This window comes from Chlamydotis macqueenii, chromosome Z (genome assembly GCF_036417535.1).
Source record: "Chlamydotis macqueenii isolate bChlMac1 chromosome Z, bChlMac1.mat, whole genome shotgun sequence".
NCBI classification, from domain to species: Eukaryota; Metazoa; Chordata; class Aves; order Otidiformes; family Otididae; genus Chlamydotis; species Chlamydotis macqueenii.
This window is the reverse complement of record NC_141593.1, coordinates 15,880,641-15,906,672: the sequence shown is the minus strand read 5'-3', so window position 1 is coordinate 15,906,672 and position 26,032 is coordinate 15,880,641. Positions and strand designations below refer to the sequence as shown.

Below are 26,032 nucleotides of genomic sequence, written 5' to 3'. Positions count from 1 at the left end.
CATGGGAGAGTGAAATGTTCTGACTGACAGGGGAGAGATGTGCAAACAAGGACAGTGAGTTACAGCTGTACTCAAAGATCTCACAGTTAACTAAACATTAGATCCCTGAGAGCAGCTTTATACTGTGTTTAATTCAACCTAAACTGTGGGCTCCCACCAAAAAGAGACATCCCCTTCTCTCCCCTCCTCTCACTGCTTTCACTGCTCTGAAGACCCAGCAACCCGTTTCACCTTTCCCTTGTGCAGCATCTAACGACTGTGCAGCCATAATCACCAGTTCTCTAAGAAATCAACTCACTGGTGGAAGGGACAGGATATTAATATAGTCACATATCCCTCTTTGCCAGGGGGCAATGAAAAAGCTGCCTTTGGCCAGCAGTCTGCAGTGAAGTTGGAGTACATACAATGAGGAATCGAACTCCAGAACTGCACAGCCTCTGCATCTGTGCTTTCCTAAAAGTTTCACCCATTTTAATCTTGAATTTGCATCATCTGCCTTAAATTCTCCAATCTAGATAGCTGTACACATGAGAGACCATCTCGGTTATGAAGATGTTTTCCTCATCTAGTCCCAAAACTATAATGAAAAGCTTTCAGATATATCAAGGGATGTCAAAGCCTCTAGGAAAATTACTAACATGGACACAAGCATAAACTGTGAATGTAAATCCTCGTAAATCATCGAAAAGCTAAGCACTGAAATGTCAAGTCCTAAGGTATGTATCCATAAAGACTTAAAGCACCAGCTGCATATGTAGTTCAAAGAAAAAAATAAATGTAAATGTTGCACAAGCAAAGGCATAAAAAGGAAAAAGAAAACACAATGACGTTTGCTAGGCAGATAAATGGACTGCCTTTTAACTTCCACAGTAGCCATGGCAAGTGAGTACACAAGAGTTGAGCTGGGGAGCAGAGACCATCTAGCGCTGAAAGTACAACTGCTCTTGCTGCCTGAACCTCAGATACCATAATGATGGCAAGCTTTGACACTTCTGGTTTAATATTAATAATTCACCACGAACTAATTAATCTCAGAATACTACTATGAATTAAAGTAACATTATTTCCATGCAAGACTGGTGAAATTGAGGTACCAAAAGAGTTGATAGTTAAAACACTATTTTCTGGCTTTCAGGCATGTACTATAGATTTGCTTTTGTAAGAACAAAACATTTTCTGCAACAGACTGAACTCGCCACACTGATCATTTGTTCTGTGACCATACAAAGATCAAGAACGTGACAGCTGAGAGGTACAAAAAATGAAAAACAGTATTTTCTATTTTTGCCAACACAGTTGAAAACTATATACTACAAAACAGCAGCTCTTTGGTGCTTAAAACACACTAACCTCTGCCATATCTCTATTGTGAAGTCACTGTGTAAACATCAACGCATAGGGAAGAAGTAGCCTTTCAAAAAATCTTCTATGCTCATCAGATTAATTCTGGCAACACACTATGAGGTCTAACCCATATAGTAATCCCCTTGAAACTGATAGTTTCCTTCTCCAAATCTGCTACACAGAGGTATCATCTTCCCCGACAAGTGTGTCAGCCCTCTCTCTGTTCCTTCAGCCCTCACAAACAGGACCTGTGTGATTCTGTGCGGGGTTTGCCGCGCGGGATGGCGGCAACTGCAGCTAGAGCAGACGAACGTCACGTAACGCTCAGTGCCTGCCCCCACCCCAGATTTAAGTGTCCACTCAGGCACAAAAACCCCAAGGAAAGCTGAGACAGCAGAAGGCAACATGCAGGAGAGAAGGACTTAGGGAAAAAAGAGTATCTGCATTGCACATCTTAAGCCTGTATTTTTGCAGATTAAAAAATGCATAGACAACCGAAAGCATAACAAAAATTTTATAGAAAGAAGGAATAGCACAAGTAAAACTTGACAATGCTGTCTGTAGTGCTGTGGGTGAATCTGTACATATAAAACACATGAATTCTATTTTGCCTTTATGAACTGCCTCTATTTTTATGTCTAACAGCTGCTTTTCACTCTCACAGGGTATTGAACTGTGCTCCTTCCGCTAAAAGAAGAGCAATAACAACTACCAATTTGTCAGGAAAAAAAAACCACCACAGTAATTAAGAGCTAGTAAGTGATGACTATGGTTGCTTCAACACAAAATGGCTTTTCTGTTTTCTCTGAAAAAAGGTTTTAAGTTTGGAAATAAATAACTTCCACAAAAAACAACAAAAAAAAAGACTCCAGACTGCAATGCTGCCTTCTGGGATGCTGGTGGACTGTGGGGAAGAACACAGGGACCCAAGGGCAGAGCCAAAGACAGGCTGAGAGGCAGGGCTTTCCCAGCAGGCAGGCAAGCCTCAAGTTTGGGGGTGAGCCTGGGCTCTGGGAAGGTGGTTTACGCAGATGAGAGCCAGTACAGAAGACTCTGCCCCAGGGTCACAGGATGTTTCACTGCAGCAAAGAAATAAGCCAGTCAGCCTCTGTGTATAACGCGGAATAACTTAAGCAAAACTGAGACAAGATCCATGTTGAACCTACCCTTCTATTTGCTTCCGTTACCTGTCACTTGACAGTTACTTGTTGAAGTGTAAATCCACTCTGGAGGTGAAGCTCTGGAAATAGATGCTAATAAGCAGAGCAGAGCAGAGCCTAAGGCAGCAGCAGCCGCGCTGGAAGTTGTAGGCCATGGGGTCCCAAGCCTGGAAGGGTAACAACAGAGCGCCCATGCTCAGGGAACATGTGGACTAAAAAAATGGTAGCCTCTACAAAACCCAAAGAAATATGGAAGCTTTAATTACAAAAATTCCATCTCCCACTTTACAGGAGGGGGCAGAAGTAACAGCAGCCCTGCGGCTTTCCTGGTTGTGTCCTTGCATCCGATTCCCTGTCCTAGTTTACCCTTTTCTCACTGCCATGACCACCACTTCGCTTTTGGAGAAGGACTCACACCAGTCAAGAGATGAAGCTAGTACATCCGACCTGTTTCAAAAAGCCTCTACTGATATAAAGTGCATGACCCAGACAACTGCTTTGGGTCTCTGAAAGATCAGGATCTAGCTAGGGAGACCTGCTGCTCAGGCAACGGTGCCTTCCAAAACCACCGTGGGTGACCAGGTAGAACTGTATATGAAAGCCATGGGTAAAAAAATCACCTGGGAAGAGGCCACTTCCCTAGGGGAGATCAGCTGAATTCACATTGAGCATCTTTAGGATACGTGATAACCCTTTCCTGTCAGATGAAGCATTTCTAACACACCCAAAACAATACGCACAACACAAAATGCCTTCTATGCAGAAGGTACAGCAGTGGAAAAACTTCTCACAAAGGGACAAGTATCCACTATCAAGAGCAACTTTGCACAGAAGACCCTCAGGTTCCTTAGAAAAAGAAGTCATATATCTACAGATCTTCTGTATCTACAGACATTGCTACACACATATATAAAGAGGGAACATAACCCCAGTTTTTAAAAAGGGGAATAAGGAAGACCCGGGCAACTACATGCTGGTCAGCCTCACCTCTGTGCCTGGCAAGGTCATGAAGCAGATTCTCCTGGAAACCATGCTAAGGCACATGGAGAGCAAGGAGGTGGTTGGTGACAGCCAACATGGCTTCACCAAGGGCAGATCGTGCTTGACCAATTTGGTGGCCTTCTATGACGGGGTGACGGCATCGGTGGACAAGGGACGAGCAACAGACATCATCTACCTGGACTTGTGCAAAGCTTTTGACACTGTCTCACATGACATCCTTCTCTCTAAACTAGAGAGACATGGGTTTGATGGACGGACCACTCGGTGGATAAGGAGTTGGCTGGATGGCCGCACTCAGAAAGTGGTGGTCAACGGCTCAATGTCCATGTGGAGACTGGTCACGAGTGGCGTCCCTCAGGGGTCCGTGTTGGGCCCGGCCCTGTTCAACATCTTTGTCGGCGACATGGACAGTGGGACAGAGTGCACCCTCAGCAAGTTCGCCGATGACACCAAGTTGTGTGGTGCCGTCGACACGGTGGAAGGGAGGGATGCGACCCAGAGGGACCTTGACAGGCTGGAGAGGTGGGCCCGTGCCAACCTCATGAAGTTCAACCAGGCCAAGTGCAAGGTCCTGCACCTGGGTCATGGCAATCCCAGGCACAAATACAGGCTGGGCGGGGAATGGATTGAGAGCAGCCCTGAGGAGAAGAACTTGGGAGTGCTGGTGGATGAGAAGCTTAACATGAGCAGGCAATGCGCCCTTGCAGCCCAGAAGGTCAACCGCATCCTGGGTTGCATCGAGGAGCGTGGCCAGCAGGTCTTGGGAGGTGATTCTGCCCCTCTACTCTGCCCTGGTGAGACCCCACCTGGAGTACTGTGTCCAGTTCTGGAGCCCCCAGCACAAGAAGGACATGGACCAGTTGGAGAAGGTCCAGAGGAGGGCCACGAAGATGATCAAAGGGCTGGAGCACCTCTCTTATGAGGACAGGCTGAGAGTGTTGGGGCTGTTCAGCCTGGAGAAGAGGAGGCTCCGGGGAGACCTGATAGTGGTCTTCCAGTACCTCAAGGGGGCCTACAGGAAAGATGGGGATAGGCTGTTCAGTAGGGCCTGTTTTGATAGGATGAGGGGTAATGGTTTTAAAATAGAGGGGGGTAGATTTAGATTGGAAATTAGGAAAAAATTGTTTACGATGCGAGTTATAGAACACTGGAACAGGTTGCCCAGAAAGGTGGTGGAAGCCCCATCCCTGGAAACGTTCAAGGCCAGGCTGGATGAGGCTCTGAGCAACCTGATCTGGTCGGGGATGTCCCTGCTCCTTGCAGGGGGGTTGGACTAGATGACCTTTGAAAGTCCCTTCCAACCCTAACCATTCTATGATTCTATGGTTCTATGATTCTATATATATATATCTCCAGGTTGACAGAGGCAACTTTCACAGCAGAATCAGAGCACTTATGCTTAAATGGGAGGAAGCTTAGGAGAGCCTAAGCTTTGGTACAGGGAGTCTTTGGTTATACATCTGGGTTTCCTACACAAGCCAGCAAAGAGTAGGCTAGGAGCATGACCAGTAATCCCACCCGTCAGAGACAGCAGTTTCGCACGGCAGAAACACAGAGTTCCTGCTTGGCCTGCAAATGTGACTGCCTAGAGACCTCAGTGGTCACGCAGTTCCAGCAGCAGATCTTAATGAAAGACTTGGGAAGGGATGCTGTTAAGAAACAGCGTTGGCAGCAGCCATTTACATAAATCTTACTCCTCTTTCAGAAAAGACAGAAACCCTTCAAAGAACAGGAGCCGGGGGCTGATGTTCCCACTGCTGCCTCCAGAGAGTACACAGATGACTGGCTCTAACCCACAGCCCTGCGCAGCTCTACGTGTGCACATCAGACACTTATCTTTTCTTTAAGAAATGTATACAGTAAAAAATCGTTAATGGGATCATATATTTTAATTGTAAAGTGTCTCAGCACTGATGGATTAAATACATGGCAGCATAAAAATGTCATTCATCTTTCTTTCAGGTTCACTGAGTATCTCTGAGTTCCCACTGCTACTGGAAGTCTTAAATTAAAAAGGAAGATCTGAATTAAATCAGATTCTTCCCCAAACGCATTTTTTCCCATGTCTGTTGAACAGTGCTCAAAGGTTTATTTTAAAGTGGATCAGTGGAGGAAAACAGTTTTTGGTCAGATAAATAAATCTACTGAAGAATAAAATGTAGAATGCTGTCCTGACGTGACTTAATTTCCCTGAACCCACAAAAGTATCCCTGGTGTCACATTTCACTAGAGACTTTTTTTTTCACGGAGATTTACTGGCTACACCTATATCAAACATATGGTATATAAATTAAAGCAATCTTAGCAATAGACACAAATATTTATCTATTCAACTACAGTTTAAAACATTTTATGGATTTTATGCAAATCCAGGTAGATAGGAATTGTTACAGTTTAGGATCAAAGTGATCTACAGTATGAGATGTGGGAAAGTAAGCACACAAGAAGATTAAAAGACAATGAGTTTCTTCTTCTTTTGCTGGGTTATAATTCCATCAAACTTTATTGATTTCAGAGGAAATTGTTCACAATTTAAATGTCATTAGTGAGGAGAGAAAGGGACTTGCTGAGCTGCGAAATAATTAGCTACTTATTTCCTTCTTCCTGCAGGGGGGAAAATTCCCATAAATTCCAGTGTCAGTGCGGACTGACACACATCCTCTTAGATATTTCTTGCATTATCAGTACGAAAGCACTATACTGTACTGGTTTTGGCTGAGATAGAGTTAGTTGTCTTCACAGAGGCTTGTATGGTGCTGTGTTTTGGATACGTGAGCAGCACAGTGTTGACAACACAGGGATATTTTAGTTACTGCTGAGCAGTGCTTACACAGCATCAAGGCCCTTTCTGCTCCTCGTTCTGCCCCACCAGCGAGTAGCCTGGGGGTGGGCAAGAGTTTGGGAAGGGACACAGCCAGGACAGTTTCTCCACCAGAGAACCCATGAGAGCTGCATTTAAAATATGCATAACAGGACCAGCAACAGACCCACACCTCACTGCAGCTCCTGTCGGTAACCACCTACCACAGTCCCCACACACTTCTGCAGACTTCATTCTGAACCCATACCTGAGCATCTCCTGCTGTATCCTCTTTATATGACTGAATTTATGTGAATCAGGATTGCAATCCATATTTAAAATCCTATTGACAATTAGACAGATGTTACAAACCTCTACTTCATCTTTATGCATGCAAATACGCAAGTACTTCGTTTTCAGACTGCAGCCAAAAAGTAAAGTATTTTAATAAGAAACCTAGGCTATATACATCCAAAAGCTATTCCATAATTAACACAGTTTTAATTTGTTTGCCTGAAACGAAAATGCAGGTTCAGTCAGGAGTTAGATCTAGTGATTGCTATTATGGTTTGCAATCAGACTCATAAGTTATAGAGATACAAATTAATTTAAAGCCAAATTTGAATCTGATCATGACATACAGCATGGCCTCCATCAAAAATGTTGTATGATTTTATCAGACTGTAATGATTTAGGGGCATTTCCCCAACAGATCATCTATCTTGAGTATTCTTTTTTTAAAAAAGTAAAATCTAAAATGGGTCAATTATTTCTAAGAACAAGACTAACAAAGACTATGTTCTTTACCCATATGGAAAAAACATACACATCTTTGCGAGACCTGGAGGCCTCATGCTTCATATCAATAACTTGATGGTTGGCAAGAGAGAGGCAGTGTTTCAGGAATCTGTCCATAGTACTCACTGACTAAACTTGCCTTATTCTACACTGCTGCACTGAAGAGATATACAGTTACACACTGCTCTGAGTTTTACTCTATTTTACTTTTCTGCAGTCTATTTTGTTCCTGTAAACACAGCAACAAAAAATTTCCCCTTTACTCCTAGACTATTTAATCATTTCAATGTTTCTTTAGAATATAACATATTTTGAAATCTTCTCCTTTTTTCTCAAGAGATTTTCTTTTTTTTTCCCCCAGACACAATCTTGCCTCACATGCTCTTATTGACAGTGTTTTCTCTCTGACTCAAGCTCTCACACCTGTCTTTCCATTTCCCCTTCTAAAGTACGTGTGTATCTCCTTGTCACTCCCTCTACCCTTTCTGTCAGTACCCAGACATCTTTGGCTCTCTGTTCTCCCCCAGTTTCTCCACCACTGTCTCCTCGTTACCTCCTTCTCTCCACCCATTCTGGCTGTGACGGGGAAAGGCGCTCCAGCACACCCGCTGAGGACTGGTTTTGTGCGTCTAGGCTGAGCCGTGCCCCTGATGCTGGGCATCGGGCAGTCAAAGAGCATCATTCCTGCCATGTCCCAAAGCACTCCAGTGAAGGCAGGGACATGTCCCAGTGTCGCTAAACCTTTGCATTTGTATACTTCGTAACAAAATGAGACAACAGCATTCACTGAGCAGCGAGACATGCACCAAAGCTACATTAGGGCAAGACTTGCATAATCATATTGCTTTAAAACTGACCTAACAGCATTTCTCATCACTGAGATCTGCAGCTGTCCATGCTGATGCAACTGTATGTCACCTTCTGCTATGCCACTAAGTAACACCCTGAACATGATTTCAAACATCTGAATGCAAGTATATGCATTCATACAGTATAGATGCTCGAGTTCGTAAGCTCATTATTGGATTACATTGTTTCATCAATGCAATACCCATCTGTGAAAGATAATCTAATCTAGACCTTCTCCTCTGTTACCTCTAAGCTTTTTAAAAAATACCATCTAAGAAGGAGAATAAACAAGAGCAGAAACTGGTTATAAGCCATGTAGTACTAAGGCAGCTTGAGGTTAAGTTGTAAGAATGAGATACATTTATTTTGCGATCAATACAGAATACACAGACTTTACCAGTGGAAAAAAAAAAAAAAAGCTGTTATTTTTCCTTACTGATGAAATATATCCTAGACATCAAGGGCTTGATATATTCTTCGCAATTCAGTGGCTCCTGAATCTCACACAGATGGTAGGCTGGAGCTGCAACTGTCATTTTACTCGAAACACCCCAGTGAGGCAAGAATCTCACAACTGCTTTGTATTAAAAGATGGATTTAGAGCAAAATTCAATTGAAAAATACATGAAGCTATGTCAACTGACATCAGATGAGTTTCACTTCACAAAAGGAACTCATTAGCTGACCCAGGAGACAGAAGATTGAATGCTCATTAAAAAGCCTTTTGACATCTCGGTTCCTAACCAGCCATGTCCCCTAAGCACCTACGTTTCTGCTGCGGTGCCTGCGTCCAAGCTGCCGACATCCAGCAGTCTTATACAATTAGTTACAGGCGTACAAAAGAATTTAGAGATCGTGAGACCAAATTTTAGAAACCTCCACAGCCAAATGACAAATGAGAAGGAAGGGGCCTAGACAATGCAGAGATTTTAAGAAACTTTTAGGCTCTGTTTTCAGGCCAAAGCAGCATAATTGTGGGGCTGTATGTGCTGTGGAGTCTCACAGTTGAGCATCCTGATATCTCTACCCCTGGGACTACGGCAGGATCATACGCTACCAAAGGAAAGGGAGCCACTGCCACAAAACATTTCACCGTATTTTGGAACAAAAACGGCTAGTGTAGATACCGAATCCTTCACAACTCCATACAAGAGACAAGTACCTACATTCCCTGAGAATGCATGACCCGACACAAGGCTGGCAGCTTTTCCTACTGGGCACCTCAGGACATTCCCTTTGCAAAGCCTCTCCTCAGCAGCCTGCCAGTGCTGCCGGGAGTGGGGTCCCCACACTGGCAGCTCCAGCGCACTGGAAACCTGATACATGCCAGTATGTCTGGCAAGACAGGTGCTGTAAGACATAAATTTCCTTCCACAGATACTTGGAGAATGGTTCAAAAGGCCAACAAGCGTAGTTTCTCTGATGCATATGCACCACTGCCTTCGTATTAGTACACTGGCACTTGCTCGGCATGTTCATCCATCTTCACCTTCAACGGAAAATAAAATTCTTTCAGATTTTATTCTAAAAGATGAAAGTTTTTACCATGCTGTTTCTCAACACACCTCTGCAGGGTCATTTGCCATTTTACTAGTGTCACTGTGAAGTAGCTGGTTATGAAATAACGAAAGCTGAAAGTTCAGTGACCCAGCTTCCCACCACCAACACAAATATATGCTAGTATCAGGAACATAAACATGGCATGTTACATGTTGGAGGATTCTGATGGAAATCTCAGATAAAGTAGGATCCTTCACAAGTTTAATTAATGGATAGTCACCTGACCAGTTATTCTCCTCTCAAAATGTTATTGAGCACGACAGTGACCATGTGAGATGGTCAATGTTCACAAAAATAATACTAACAAAGGAACCACTGAGTACCTGAAGCCTCTGTAAGTAAAAATACATTACATATAAACACAAGGAGAGTTTTTAGCTAGGTAGGTGGCCAGGCAGATGCATAGGGTTAAGTTCTTCCAGTGTAAATAAACCCAGTAACATTGCTTTGGCTTTATGCAGATGACTGCAGCTACAGATATTAAGACAACAAAACACATCAAAGCAATTTCAACTATAAATGAAATTCTTTCAAAATGAAATTCGGCCTAATGTTAAATATTTGCCACAATTACTCCAATAATCTCTAATTGAAATAAATTGAATGATAAAGGCAAAATATGACCATATAAAGGAAATTAAACTGCACTTTCTGTTTAGTTAGGCTTATGTCATCTCATCAGTTTACATAGTCTAGAGGTGGAGAGGAATAGGCTAAATGAAGAAACATTTTATCTATTTTGTTTCAGTCAAAATACTAATCAGCAGCAAAACAAAAATGTTTATGCAATAATCTCCTGAAACTTGTCGAGTACTACGATAAAAACCTCAGCAGTTCTGACCGATTGACTTCAAAATAGAAACAATCCACGCAGGAAAGTCCCAGCATCACCTCAGCCCACTCAGCCTTCACCTCACAATTCAAGGATTTTTCAGTAGAGTATATTATCTAGTTAATCACCAGCATATTGCAATCATTAGACATTGAAATCACTGAAGGCTGAGAGCTGTAGAGGATTCCTACTCAGCAGCAGCTACTGCTCCAGTCAATGCACTGCCACTGCAGAGCCACGGGCAGCATCCAACGAGGAACTTCAAATGCGAGGGGCAGAACAGCTCGACTGTTTTACCTACCTGAGCCTTGAATGTACGTCAGTCAGATGCATAAATTAATTTTTTAAAAATTTTATTTAGAAATATTAGAACAAGGTGTGGTATTGATCATCCTCAGCCCTTCAAAATAAAATGAAACCAAACTTGGCACTGTATGTTTGAAGGAAATAACACTACCATAATATGTAACACGCCTGGCTTCAACCTCCTGTCAGAATTATTCATTACCATTAAAAATAGATGACAAAGAACTCCGTGAGAAAATACAGAGGTAAACAGATAATGAGAAAACAGATATTTACATTGTGCTCATTGTCTTTTAAAGTATTTTAATTGTAGATGAAAGTAGATCACAACAAATAACGTCTTATTCTTAAAACAGCCTTCGCTGTTTAACACACAAGGTCTTTAATAAAGATGCCATTCCACACACAGCCAGACTTCCACTTTGCACCCAGAGCCAAATGACGACCCGTGTGTGTTCTTTCCACCACTCCCTCCAGATTTCTCTTCTATGGTCCTTCACGCAACAGCAACAAAAAGGAAGCAGCAAACCTCTTCCTGTGACAAGGCTCTGCCACGTTCGGTCACACGTTACCACTCCCCCAAGCAGCAGTGCAGAGCCTCTGCCACCCTCCTGGCCATTGCGGCAGCTTACCAGGAAACTGAGGGGCAAAACTCATTTGCATGTACATTTAAAAACACACAGAGATTTGAATCAGAGAAAAAAGGAAGGAGAAAAAAAAAAAAGACTTCATATTATGGAGAGCTCAGAGGTGTTCAGAGCTATAAAACCTCTGAGGAAGAAGAAAGGACAGAATGTTAAAGAGAAAGCTGACACCACTTGTCTGAAATCAACACACGTGCAGGCATTGGATGTGGTCTGGAGTGGCTGCATACGCTGCACGTTTGTGCACGCTAGATTACTGTATCAAATCAGCAATGGAAAAGAGATACTCTCTCCTTATCTCCTCTCCAGGAGAAAATATTTTATGCTTAACCTGGCAGACTTGGAGTCCTCTGGGAAGCAGAGGCAATGAGAAAGGTCTGTGATCCATCTTCAACTCTTCTTTTCCAGATTTCCCAGATACTGAACTCACAAAATTCCTCCCATTTGCCTGATGATAATTTTACTGGCAACAAAAGATTCCCCCCTTCAACTCCCGTATTATTTCATTGAAGTGTTTAATTATTTATTTCACCTGACCTGACTCCCACGGAACGGTCCCGTGGAGCTATGCGACCTGTCAGCCTGCCACGAGTCACCCTTCTCCCGACACGGGAGGAGAGCAGTCGTTCGGAAGCACACGTGTCCACGGCAGTCTGCCAGGCTCTGCCCCACCTGGAGCAGTTCTCCATCCTGCTCTGAAACCTCTCTGATCAGAAACGATCACTTCAGGTAGATCCCAGTGCTACATAGACTGAGGTGCGGAAGAGCAGCCCTCAGGGAGGGCATATGCACACAGATTCCACCTTCCCTCCATTCACACAGTTGCGGAGGGCACTGCCCACGGCTCGTTCCTCCGACTGCACGTACCAGCACACCATCCCATCAGACTTCCTTAGCTGCACAGGTCCTGTGCGCTGAGGGCACACTTCACCTATTCTGTTCTGGGCTGGTGATCTGCACAACAGGCAAACCTGGTTTTCGAGCCTGACCCTTAAAAAAACACAGACATACCTAAGGAGTTCCAGCTCACGCTAGTGCAACTCCACAAAGAGGTCTGCACCAGGATGAGTCTTTCATCTCCCACTTACATTATTACAAACCAAAGTAGAAGCCTACCAAGGAAAATCTCAAATAACATCATAGAAGGCAGAAAGTCACTCTTAACCAGTTACATTACTGGACAAATACATGAAAGGAACACTGTAATGATTCCCAAAGCAAGTACTGAATACTCTGGAACTGCAGAACGACAAAAAAACAGCACCACGTACCTGATGAAACGTGCATTGTTACCGATGCAAATATCAGGTTTTCTATATTTAAAACATTTTCTATAATGCCTAAGAGCATGCAACTTTTATTGGTTCAAGCTAAAATGCATTATTATACCTGCGCAGTATCTACAGTGAAAGATCTTAAATACATACCATTTCTAAACGTCTCTGTTTAGTCTTATCTATGTACAACAGAAATCTCAAAAACATCTGAGTTAAAAAACATTTTTAAACCTAAATCAGCAAACAACTCACGCTGCAGCTGCAATTACTTCAGCAGTGATTTTTTTTCTAGCCACCCACATATTAGACACCAAAGCCAGAATAACAAACAGCAATGAACATGTGATCGCTCTGATTAACAGCCTGAGCACCCGTTGTTATTCTGGTGAAACATCCCAAGAACCGAAACAAGCCTTTCAAGGCATATACAGAATCTGAAGAGAACTGGGAGATACGTGATCTATAGCTGCCTCATGTTGTTAATCCCACAGCACAGTTGTGTAACACCAACTATTTCATGTCTGTCTGCTTCAACACAAAAGATATCACATTTTGCCAGAATAAATCAGTATGCAGAGCACTTCTGGAAAATAAAAGGCCAGAAGAAAGAAGGGTGGAGAATGACAAGTTGGGAAGGGTTGGAAAGACAACTGTAAGAAGCCAATGCTCTGCATGGAAACGGCATGGCCAGGGTTGATGTGAAACCTTTTCTAACTTCTGCAGGTTGAAGTTATTATATCTCTCAAGGCGGGGGGTGCAGAGGTGGAATTTTCTGGGGGACAAGACCTTCGTTGTGCCAGAGGGATCCTCTGGGAACACACACGTTGCACACAGACAGGCAAGTGCTCTGTCAGGCTCACCCTAGCACTGAAGATGAGACAAGAGACACTGCAGTGTCTTGGCTGGTGCCTTTGCTCGTGGGCTTGCACCACCTGCAAATCCGAGACTGAAGTGGCACACTGCTGAGAATACCTGCTTGCTGTGCAGGGAAACTTCTCAAATCTCTGTTGCTTCAGGCATCTTGTCGTAGTTCAGCCCTGATCAGGACCAGACTACGCAGTCTCTCTCTCACTCCCCCCACCCTCTGAGAGAACAGGGAGAGAAAATATAAGGAAAAACGGCTCGAGGTTTGAGATAAGGACAGGGAGAAATCCTTAAAGTTACCGTCATGGGCAAAACAGACTCGACTTGGGGACAACTATTCATTTATTACTACAAACAGCAGGATAATGAGACAGAGAACCAGATAACCTCCATCCACCCCTCCCTCTTCCCAAGCTTAACATCTCTGCCCCATTTTGGTGTGTATGTGTCCCACCTTCAACAGGAGCCACTCCCAAAGAACAGAGTTTACATCTCACTTTAGCAGCCTCCATGAAACTTAACCTTATCTTTCACCTAAAATGTAAACACAAATAATGTGTAATTTCACTTTGGTATGTAACTAATCATGCATATACTAAACTATTCTATTAGAAGTCAATAAAGGTAACATACTGCATTTATATTTAGCTTTGCTCTATTGAAACTTCCCTAACAAGATGAATATAATTAGAGACAGGTCCTCGGTGCTATAAGTTGGCATGACTTTACTGAATTCCATGGCAATTTGTCAATTTAAATTAGCTGAGAATATGGTAATAATGTTCACCACATAAAGTACAACAGAGAAATAACTTGGGACAAAATACAGATGGGAATACACTGTAAGCAGCCAGAGTAATGGCGAAATGCTCATTAATACCAGCAATTTATGATTACTTGCTCAGCACTTACGTCAAAAGTTCTACAACTGTTACATACCCTGAAATATGCTGGAAACATGCTTCAGAAATTGCCATGCCAGACAAGACATGCCACCTTTCACAGTGGCTTTTCAGCCAAAGACATGACCCGCTGTGCTGCTGGCCAATTATGCCTCACTAACAGGGGAAATCAAGAAGCTACTTTGAAGCCAGGGTAAAAACTTTTATTGACCCTAAATGATGATCAATGTATGTCCTCCACGAGCAAAATAAACAGTTTTTGGAATTTTTATCCTAACTCATGTAACTGCAACTCTTGTTCTCTTCATGGACAGCAAATGCCTGTTCCTTATTAGCACACCGGGAGGCTAGCGTCTTCCACACATTCATGCCTGCCTTGAACTTACACAGTGCTAAATTTAAAAGGTTTTTACATTCTATGATTCCCTATCTCTGCGTGTTTGTTGCTCTTGGTAAACATCGGTTTTTAGCTGAACTACAGGATGAATGTGTTTTCTCATGCCTTAAATAAAGGCATACACTTTTATGAAGTAGCATTTTTAATATCTATTTATTGATGTTTAAACATAGAAACAGAAACAGTATAGTAAGCAATTATTCATCACAAGAGGGACAATCCAAAATAACAAAAAAAAAAAAAAAGACCTTACCAGTAAAACATAAATTCAGGAACAGAAAGAGCCTGGAGTCTCCCTCCTTACTCATCTGCTCCCTATAGTGTTGTTCATAAGGAGAATGCATTTCTTTTAATTCCCTATATATATAGCTAAAACCAAATCAATATTAGAATTTCTCACAGTTTGTCACTTTAAATAAGAATACCACACCAAACAAATAAAATCTAACAGCCAAAACACAGAATTGTAAATGTCCTTAGATTACTCAGCAAAAAACCTTAACAAGAAGAACTAAACTGGTGGCTGCTAATCCTATGCAATTTTACTGCAGTAATGAAGGTAGAACAGCTTTAACCAACACTGAAGTTTGATGTAAAAATTCCATCAACAGATAGATCTGGCACAGGGAACATGTAGAAAACAGAACTGTACACCAAAAGCAATGCTGCTCTTGTGTTATACAGATATTAAAAAAAAAAAGACATATGTACTCATAGGTCTGCTAAAGGCAAGAGAGCTTGCGTCTTTGGTGGGCTGATCATTGCGACTCTTTACTCCATACTCTAGAGAACAATATTAAACTAATTTAAAACTTCTGTTGGCCTGAGTTAACAAAACTAATATACGCCCAAGGAGATTCTCGCAGAGGCTATGTTCCTCCTGCCGCCAGCTAAACATATTCAATTTCACTCTTCTTGTCATCCACTGGTAAAACATGGGTCCTTCTTCAACATATAAGCCTACAAAATCCTATTACAGAAATTTTACACCAAGCCTAACAAGTCTTGTTCTTTAGGATGATTGAAAGTCTTTTAATAATCTAACCTAAAAGAAAATAATTAATAAACTCATTTTTCTCCTGTAACACCATTAGAGCTACAAACACTTACGTAATATTCACAGAACTGTATTAAATGAGTAGACTACCTTAATTTGTGTAATTCCCTATCTATAAGGGAAGGCTGTTGATAGTGTCCGTAACTGCCATACTACAGCATTAGCCAAATACATGTTTTCCAGAAGTTTTTAATACCTGAAGGTTACATTTTTTGGTCTGAAATACTGTAAAACTCTTTTTCTTTTTTTTTTAATGTTTCCACCGTTTTGCACAAATATATACTGAAGCGACCAGATTTCACACAGTTTTAATCTGGATAAAGTCAATATGATCATTTTAGGTGTTCTCACAGAATAGCCCTCGTGAAGAAATCACCATTTCTATATCAACTAATGGTTATATCTGCAAAAAGCTCTGAAACCATTTTGGGACTCAGGTTAAGATTTAATACTGATTCTGAGTGAGTGACAGGTAAAGAGGTTTTCATGTGGCCCAGCAAATTTTGTTCTTAAAAGAGGACTCTGTGACAACCAGGTTTTCAGATGCTAAGGCTGAAACGACACAGGAAAAAAAGCACGGTTTTGACAACTGGCCTTCTGTCTGCGCCCTCTGTAACGCCAGTGACTTGGCAAGAATGCATTAAAAGCAAGCTTTTTTCCTTGGATAAATTGCAGCTCTCCCACCATCCAGGAAAGTACTGAAAAATGAAAATACATCTGGAAAGATGGCAGAAAATAAAACTCTGGTCTTTGTAATTCCCCTTCAGGTGAAAAAAATCACTTGGATTGCCGTTCACTGGGAGTATAGTCAGGACCAAATAAAAAATTCATCAATATTGCTGTGGACCCAAGTGATCCTCATCACATCAGCCGAATTACTCCGGATTTATACCGCTGTAATTGAGATCAAGCAGTTGAATATCAGCAAGTGACAGGTGGTTTTAACACCTTTATCAGCCCAAGGCCCTAATCTAACAGAAGAGCATCATAACTGTTTTCCTATTTTGCTGTTTGTGTAAGTATTATGAGATGAGGACTTCCCGTCAAATATGAATTTTTCAATATTAAGGAAAAAGAATAAGCAAGAATGACTGATACCACAAAAAAAAATATATCCCTAAAATAAAATATTCTACCATTTGCAGAAAAACTAATGACCCGGAATACTATGTCTAACCCACAGGCTATTTTTTCTACTTGAGAACAAGCACTGTCTGTCACAAATATCTTATTGGGTAGAAATATGTCAGTTGAAAGGTGCAAAGTAATCCTGCCTTCCAGTTTGGCTCCTAAAATACAAAAAATGCTTATCTATAAACATAGAATGGAACATTCACTTAAAGCAACAGGATTTCAAGATGGCTACCTGTATGAGATTAAATGCAGAATGCTACATAGTTTGAAAAGAACATACTCTTTAATTATACTCTGCTTTCTACAAATGGTAGATCACCATTTTTTGTACTCTGTTTTGGCAAACAGTACATGTCTTTACACAGGAGACACGCTGTTGCCCCTTTTACTTCGGATCAATCCCTAAAGGCTGGAAGAAGACGTCTGGAGCATTTGCTAGCTTCTTTGAGCTTCCTCTTTGCCCTCAATTCTTCACTCCAGACAGGCTCCCGCTAAGCACTACAGAACTCTCCTTCAGAAGAAGTCATTCAGCTCAGCCCTAATTGGCAGGACAGGCCACGGTCTTCTACAACAGCCAGGAGAAGCCCAAGTCTTCTACAGGTCCCACAGAGGCACCTTGCCTTCGAGCAAGCTACGGAAAAATGCTCACCCTCCAGCCTTTACCCAAGACTTCCTGTTACCTTCACGTGAGCATGTGCAAGACCACAACGGACTCCCATGGGATTACACAATGCCGAAAACACCTACGTAGGTGTTTAGCCCTCGCAGCATGGGAACAAAACGTCTGACGTAACGCTCCCTGGAGATAACGGGTTCTCCCAGGACACACAAAAGCAACAATTGCTCCCGATCTTTAGGCAAGGCTCCTTCCTGTTCTTCCAGAGAAAAAGGCTGGATGCAACCCTGTGTGACAGTGCAGAAAGCTGCCAGGGGAAGGAGATGTTATTTCTGTACTTTGTTAAGTCCCTCTTCTTTCAGTGAGATTTTCTAGCTACTGCTGCACAGGATAGCAGGCTTATCTTTATGAGCCAATTTTACCCTGTTAAAACGAGCTCTTTTTCCTCAGATGAGGCCAGTTCAATGAAACAACTGTAAAAATCTTCACCCTCCTGTAGCAAGGAGGACATTAATTCTTAAGAGCTGTCCTCTTAAGTGGGATTTATTTAATGTCAAGGCATCGGAGTTTTTCTAGATTTACTCACATTTCATCCCTTTCTTATTTTTAATTGTAACTAAAGTGAACTCTCCCAGTAGTTTAAAATTTACTTTCCCTCTAGGTGCTGAAGCTTATTAAAGTAGGAATGTTGACTCTGAGCAATTAGACTCTGACTCAAATGAGAATGCATATTCTCCACAGTAAGTAATCTATGGAAAAAAAAATATCAACAGGTATCTTCAGCTCTTCATTTATGAGTGATTAAAAATATGGGAAATTATTAGAGACTAACAGGAAAAGCCAGAAATGGCATTACTCCCAATACAGAGAAAAGTGATCTAAATTAATTTTGTCAGAGTGAACTCTGCTATCAAATTTATTTGTCTTATCACATTAACACTTTAACAATGACAGCTTACAGTTCTATTTTTAAGCACATAATATGTTAAAATATGTGATGAAAGCAGAGAAAGAAGAAGTTACTGAAAATGTTTTCTGTAAAGACATTCAAGCACTCTCCCCAGCTCTGTGTTGGTGAACCATTCAAACAACGGTGCACACATCTGTACCACAAAAACACCTGCATAAAGACTGTGATGCTTTTTAAAAGTGCTAAGCAATATGCAGTAATACTGAAACCACTGTGTGGTGTGGGAGTTCGGCACTTCTGAAAACTACAGCATTCATTTAAGTGTCTAAAACCACATTTTTCTCACTGAAACGTAGATGTTCACAATTTGAATGCAATGTTCTCAGAATCAGTACAGTACACAGCTGGAAAAGGACAGCCCCTCACTTCACCAGACCAGTAAGAGACCTCCGCAAGACCATACTCTCCCTGAAATATGTGATTTTTACAAGATGCAATGATGGGAATTGGGTTAATTTCAGACAGCCCTGATTTTCTAATAGCAAGGTGCGAAGGATCTGTGAGACACAAGACCATGAAAAAAAGGAGAACCCAATAAGACTGTGAGTAGAATGGTGCAGATTTTGCTTTTCACAAACCCTCAACATTGCATTTAATGACTTTTTTAATACAGTGTTCTACTAGATCTCTTTTCAGGATGCATCACTTGTTAAATCACACTTACTGAATTTCTTGTAGTATCTATCAAAAAACCATCTATAGGAATGTATGGGTAGGTTTCATGTACATACTACACACTGCCAATATTAAAAGGTAGTATAAAGTCAGAATAGGTACATTAGTTGAAATTCATAGAACGGAAAATGCTTCTCTTAAAGAGAGATATTAAAATGGAAACATAATTAATACCTGACACAAAACTACTTTTTAAAAGTACCCAAGGCTGTATTCAGCATTACTTTATCTACAGAATCGTTAATGAAGAAGTGAAAATCACAATGCTTGCCATGTTACATCTAAATTAGATTCCTGTTTCACGTCACAGATTTCTCTCCCAGGAAATGGTGCCATCCCAGCAAAAATGTTAAGCCACGTTTGATAGGAAAGTTAAAATTAGAAGACAATGTACAATAGTCCAACTACTCTGAAATAGCAATAAACAGACAGCTAAGTACAAGCTGTGTATCTAGTTTTCACCCCTCGCTTACTGTAGCAGAGGTAGATTTTAGGAATGTAATTACACATTTAATAATCTGAACACAAAGTTAATCACAGCCATCAGCAACAGAAGATGAACTGTACCTGGGCCAGCCCTTCCTAAGCCCTCTATAAAACTGATTCCAGCTAAACAAAAACCACTCAGAGCAATGGATTCCATAAAAATCTGCCTTCTTGTCTTTTTAAGTCATATGTTCGTGGACACTTTCATCTTATGTAAGCCACCACTGCTTTCAAAAGGAACAGTCCAACCTTCTCTTCCCAAACTTTGTATAGCCAGTAAACACACCACCATGCAATGAGCTAGAGGAGGTAGGTTAAAACTAACTTATCCAAAAAAGGCTGGTCTTAAATGAGATTATTCTGGAAACGAAAGAAAAAAATCAAAATGTTCAGAAAAGTGTTTCATTTTTATACTTTCTGATGGACACAATTTTATGCTTCAGTTTAAAACATGTTTTTCAGTGTTCCTTCTCTTTTTTTTGCTACAGTATACATAAATTCAGCATAAAATTTAAGATAAAATCACACACTAATTAACCCCAAACCATTTTTCTTCATAGCTTTTTTTGTACTGAAGACTTCAGCATTATCAGAGTGACACCAGAATTTCAGAATTATTCACCAAATGGAATGTCTCACCTAGGCAGTTTTATTAAATTCACGTAAGTAGCAATAGGGCATACCACGAAAGGGTAGAAAAAGGTTATCTGTATCTATTTATCATCAAGTGGTTCAAACCCATAGTGGGCATGATGTGCTAGGACTTCAGATAGCGTTTTTTGTCTCTAGCTATAGAAAGCCATAAGCAATTTACTTACTATTGCAGTGGCACAGCTCCCCAGCTGTGAAATAACTTCACTGCTACAGTGAGGTAGCAATTAATTCACCAGCTTACAGAAGAATTTCTGCTACTACAATATTAAGCACTATGTATAACCTCTTGAATAGAAAACAAAAAGCCAAATATTCAAAATCAAAACAGCCTAAGTTAACAATGTGTCATTATTTTAAGCAAAACCAAACAATTACTTCAGACCAAAATTCAACTTCCCTTGCTTCTTCAGAACTGCCGTTGTTATAATCATTGTGCTAAAGTATGGAAAGCAGAACACAAGAGTCTACTATGCAAAGGGGAGATCAGAATTTTGCTGACAAAAATAATCTGTGTGTTCAGTTCTTACAGGTCTTATCTAGTTTCTTTACAATACGCTGCAGCACTAGATTTGTTCTCATGCACAGCTTTATTGTCATTGTCCCTTGCTGCCAATGAGAGTTAAGTACATATTTGAATGAAGAGGTATTTCAGGACTGATATGACGTCCTTGTTTAGCCTCAGCCTAAAAGGGAGACTGAGAAAAACACTAAAAAAAGGAAACATCTCTTTTTCAGGACAACTAAGCGCTGCTTCTACGTAACCACGTCAAACGACATATAAGGTGAAAACAACTTCAGGGCATCACACATTTTTATTTTTAAAATGACAGATCAGCAGTTCTTTCCATCTGCACGATTTCTGGAGGAGCAATGTTTCATACAGGGGAAGAAAATAGGAAAAAGGAAACAAAAGATTATTTTTTTTTTAAAAAAAAAAACTCGATATGTTCACAGTTTAATATCCTTTTTAGATCCTGCAGTAAAAAGCATAAAAAATCCAGCCATTTCTGATATTCTGCCAGATGTAGTTAAAGAAGAGTAAATCTTGCACAGTCACAGCACCGGAATGAACACCTCACTTTACAAGAAATCTTTCACCCTACTTATTGCTTTCTGATAATGAAATTAAAAGTTATTAAATAAAATTGATAAACAATCTGCCCCATAGTTAGTGTGCACCTTATGCACAAAGATGTGATTCACTAATAAATTGCTAATTACAACCTTCCCAAACCAGAAAGCGTCTCTGCAGTGTCCAACAACTCTAATAATTCGGAAGTGTCAACATAGGGCATTTAAAAAAAAAAAAAAAAGACAGTGAAATATGGTTCAAAGGATTAACTGAACTACACAGGTAAAGGACTATTTATGATAATTCACACTATACAAATATCTTTGTATTCCGAGAGATTCTTCCTTCTAACTTTTCAAGAAAAAGCCTGCAGCGTCTTCTTCAAGCGCATTTATGCCCATCCAGCGATCATTTACACATAGATTATTTACAGAATATAATAGCTTAATGTCACCTAAACATCAAATGTTGGTCTATATAATGAATAAAAAAAAATAATAGTTCTCAGTTGGCTTCCCTGGAACCTCTGTACTTGAACAAAAGCTAAGTCATGCCCTCAGGGTTTGGTTCAGCACTTTACTGTGGAAATACAAGTTAACTCCACTGAAGCGATGATAAATGTGCTCCGGATCAGGCCTATCTATTTGGATTGATCTGCAGCGTGGTTATGTACTACTTCAATATTTGAACAGTACTAACATAGAAAGGGGCTGTGCAATCAATCCAAGCAACAGGGAAAAATCAGGTAAAGTCAGAGAAGCTGGGCCCAAGAAGAAAAATCTCACACAGATAAACTTAACGGTTTAAAGAGCAAACACAAGTAAACCTTAGGTCCTCATTATAACTGAAACAATACTGGTACACTGACTTCCATTGACTTACACTGATTTACTGCGAATCTGGCTCTAAGTCTATAAATCGAGACCGCTGACTTAATGGGCACTAGAGGCAACTACGGTACGCAGAGGAAAACCCCCAGTGATGTCTGACTTGCTAGTATTGTCACCTGCCTTTATATAAGGGTAAGACAAAGAATCCTCCTTCTCAAACAGAAAACATATTGATTTCTTTCAAGGGTTTCTGCTTTTGTATCTAACCACTATGGCTAAAACAAAGCCATAGTACACATCGACCTAAAGGAACACCTAATGGAAAAAAAGCAAGAAAAAGACTTTGATCCAAGCACGGCTAAGGAGTGCTAAAGTACTGTAATCTTCCTTACGCACCAGATCTACTCTTACTCATTTAAATCGGTTTCTCAGTTTGAACATCCATCCAGTGAACATCTACCTCATTACCCAAAAGCCTGTGCTTCTGTGGGTCTGAAAAGCAAGGTCCTCAGGCTGAGCACCTGAAGTAACAGGACAAGGCTGATACTCAAGTCTATCATCATGAGCTAACAGAGGTTTTGTCACTTAGGGACAACTCCTGACTGCAATAGTAAAAAAAATGGGGTCACCACTCAGGAAGTCCACAGCTGCAGCAGTGGCAGCAAGAAAAAAATAGTGGCTATATGCAAGAAAAAGATCCTTAGAATGGCCTTGTGCTCTCCTAGACTGTTCCACGTATGAGTCACTGCTGTTGGCCCTGTACTGGAGACATGCACTGCACACAGTGCGGTATAGATGCTGCTCACCCAGCACCTTCTCTCAGAAGAAACCACTAACTTGTCTTTGATGTGAGAAACTAAAGTTTGGCTCTTAACAGTGAAGGCCTAGGGTTTTCATTTTATGCACTTCACAAGAGACCTTACTACCGTAAACCTGCCACTCAGTACACCACTGTACACTAAGAACATTGTAGAACGTCTCTCTAAATCACAATAGAAACAAGCAGAGAACATGAAACCCTTATCTCAAAGGATATCTTTTAGATGTCCTCAAAATGCGAAAAGGAAAGTGAAATTTGAGTATGCAACAGCCCACTTACACCAATTTCTGTGAGCCTAATGTTTGTTTCTCAATTCAGTTTGAGTTTTTGAGGTCCTGAGGCTAGTTTCCAGTCAACAGTTTCATAAGCAAATGCTGATCCCAGTTAAAATTCAAGGCTGAAGGTTGTAAGGCCCTCTTCCATCTCTCCTTGTAGAAGTGACGAAGTCTTCTTTCAAACGTGTATAAACCAGTTTGTTTCCCATCAGTTATGCCCTTAGGCTTTTTACTTTATTCAGCTTGGAAAATGGAAACAATAGACAGGTTTCACTTCCTGGTTCCTTGCTGCAATATTTGGTTTAGAAAATAGTGCAAAGTAACTTTCAAATTCAATTGTTTTAATTACATGATAAATACTTCTCTCAGGTAATTTTACTGTCAAACCTTTTAAAACAAGACCAAAACAAAACATATACTAAAACCGTAAACGAAAGAGTATACTGCCAGCAACCTGAAAATAATAAATTCTCACCTAGTGGGTGAACTACTGTGCTCCACTGAAAATGACAGAAGTTGCCTTTTCCTTTAGTAGGAAGAGGCAGGGTAGTCAGGTGGGAAAGCATTTTTCTGGGCAGTCTCGCAGCCTGGGGACCATCTGGGAGCCTGGTCCTGAAGCCAGACCCTGGAGCATGCACAGGGGAGGACCAATGGCTGTGGGAGAGCTGCCTGCACTGAAAGGTTCACTTGTAAAGAGTACAGTACTTTAACCTGGCATACCCCGGGAAAGAAAAACAATTGCCAAAGGTATCAGATGAACTGAGGAAAAAAAAATTAAAACAAAAAAAACCTCCAAAGACTTCTTGCAAAGTCTAATAAAATTCACCTAAAAGATAAGAGAACGACATAGCATATACTGTTAACACCTTAAGTAAAAGGTAACTAAGAGTCAGGGAAATAAGAAGGATGTGTGTTCAAGCTTCTGTATGTATTTCCTTTTGAAAACTGACAAACACAACAAATGCTGAAATAGAATTAAAAATGTGTATGTGCACAATCCAGTTTATAACCAAAAGCTCGGAACCACTTAGAAATAATATTTAAACTAACATTCAATAAAAACATTTTTTAGCCTTATAAGCTATACTGACATTTCACTTAGTGTCTCAAGAATTTGATTTGGTCAACTGCAGACTAAACATGGCTCTCACGCAAGAGAATAAGGTGCTGATGTGAAATATGGCCTAATTGTTATTAAAATCATAACTCTTCCCATTTTTTAACATGAATTAACTTTGTATCATATATTGATGCCTTCGCTGTGTTTCTGTTAAGTTTACGTGGAGCAGAAATTCTACGTATCCACATAAATGAAAAAAAAAGTGAAGCTCCGCAAAGCAGGACTCAGAGGAACGAGCCTCCCACAACTAGGATCACCTTTCTGATCACCTCCCTCGACACGTCCTCCTCAGTTTACGTTGGCAGATGATTTACTAATCCTCCTTGCAAAAGGAACGGGAAATAAAAAAGCCTGCCACTGTATTGAACCATTGCTCCTTATTGCCAGCAGGAAATGAAGGGAGTCATTACTGTCAAAAAAAAAAAAAAAAGTACCTTTTGGAGCCTCCAATATAGGTGAAGGTAAAGGTGGAGTCTGAGTACCTGAAATCTGAAAGACAAAGAGCTGCGTTATTACAACTTGTCTTTATTTTGGCTGAAACAGCCGAGGTTTTTCAGACCAGTATTCAGCTACCGACACGGGGGTGGGTGGAAAGGGGAGTCGGGGTCAATCAGAGGAAATGCAGCATCTGCCCCTCCATCCCCAGCCCCTCGCAACAAGTGCCCGGTGCTATGGCAACGGCAGGGATTTCCATCGTCAGAAACGGCAACAGGCAGCCGCAAGCCGGGTTCTGGCGACGGCTCGTCACAGCCGGCACCCCCAAATCAGCGGCGAAACCCCAGGCTCGGGTCGGGGGGGAGGTTTGCACGGAAAGGGGACACCTTTACCGCCGGCCGTGCCCCAACGGAGCAAAAACCGCCGGGGCTGCGCCAGGCAACGAGGGGCACGCACACCCGCACCCACACCCGCCCGGTTTTGCGTGTGGCCGCTGCCACGCTCCCTGAGTCGGGATGCTCCCCCCCTCCGCCGCCCTTTCCCGGCCGGCGCCTGGTCCCATCTGCCCTCACATGCCCTCGGAAGGAGAGGAGAAGGAGGAGGCAGGGGACCGAGGGCAGGCACACGCCGGCTCGGCGGCGGCCCCCGCCTCTGGGAACCGCGGCGAAGGGCACGGGCACAGCCCCAGGCGGCCGCGGCGGGGTCTGGGGCGGGCGGGCGGCGGCTGCAGCCTCCGCGCCGCCAACCTGGCACCCGGGAGAGAAACTCACCTGCAAACAGGCAGTCCTTCTCCGCCTTGCACTTTTGGATCACAACGTCAATATCCTTCTGAATCCTCTCTTGCCTTGAACACATCCCCATGAAATAAATCCCAGGGGAAGGAAAAAAAAAAAAGAAAAGAAAAAAAAAACCCGCAGCTTTTATTTCCAGCCCACCCCCCCGCGCTGCCGATGGTTAATACGCAGCCCGAGAGACGGACCCCGCCGCTGGCGAGCGGGGCTCGGCCGGCCGGAGGACGGAGGAGGAAGGCGGCGGGAGCCGATGTTGCATGCCCAGATGTGCCCGCCCAGATGTGCCGCCGCTGTCGGCGAACGGCAATTTCCTCACAATGGAGGGTGGTGGCGGCGACGACACGGGATTCCCCACACACACC

At 41.9% G+C, this 26,032-nt stretch overlaps 1 protein-coding gene across 1 annotated transcript in view; it reads right to left on the bottom strand.

Moving 5' to 3' along the window:
• Positions 1 to 25,752, bottom strand: part of PARP8 (poly(ADP-ribose) polymerase family member 8) — a 118,069-nt gene extending 92,317 nt beyond the window's left edge. The window contains exons 1-2 of the mRNA XM_086770741.1: positions 25,650 to 25,752; positions 24,879 to 24,933 (exon numbers count right to left, since the gene is read on the bottom strand). Coding sequence (XP_086626867.1) covers positions 24,879 to 24,933; positions 25,650 to 25,740 — 146 coding nt within the window. The 5' untranslated portion in view covers positions 25,741 to 25,752. The remainder of the gene's footprint in view (positions 1 to 24,878; positions 24,934 to 25,649) is intronic.
• Between the last annotated feature and the right edge of the window lie 280 nt (positions 25,753 to 26,032).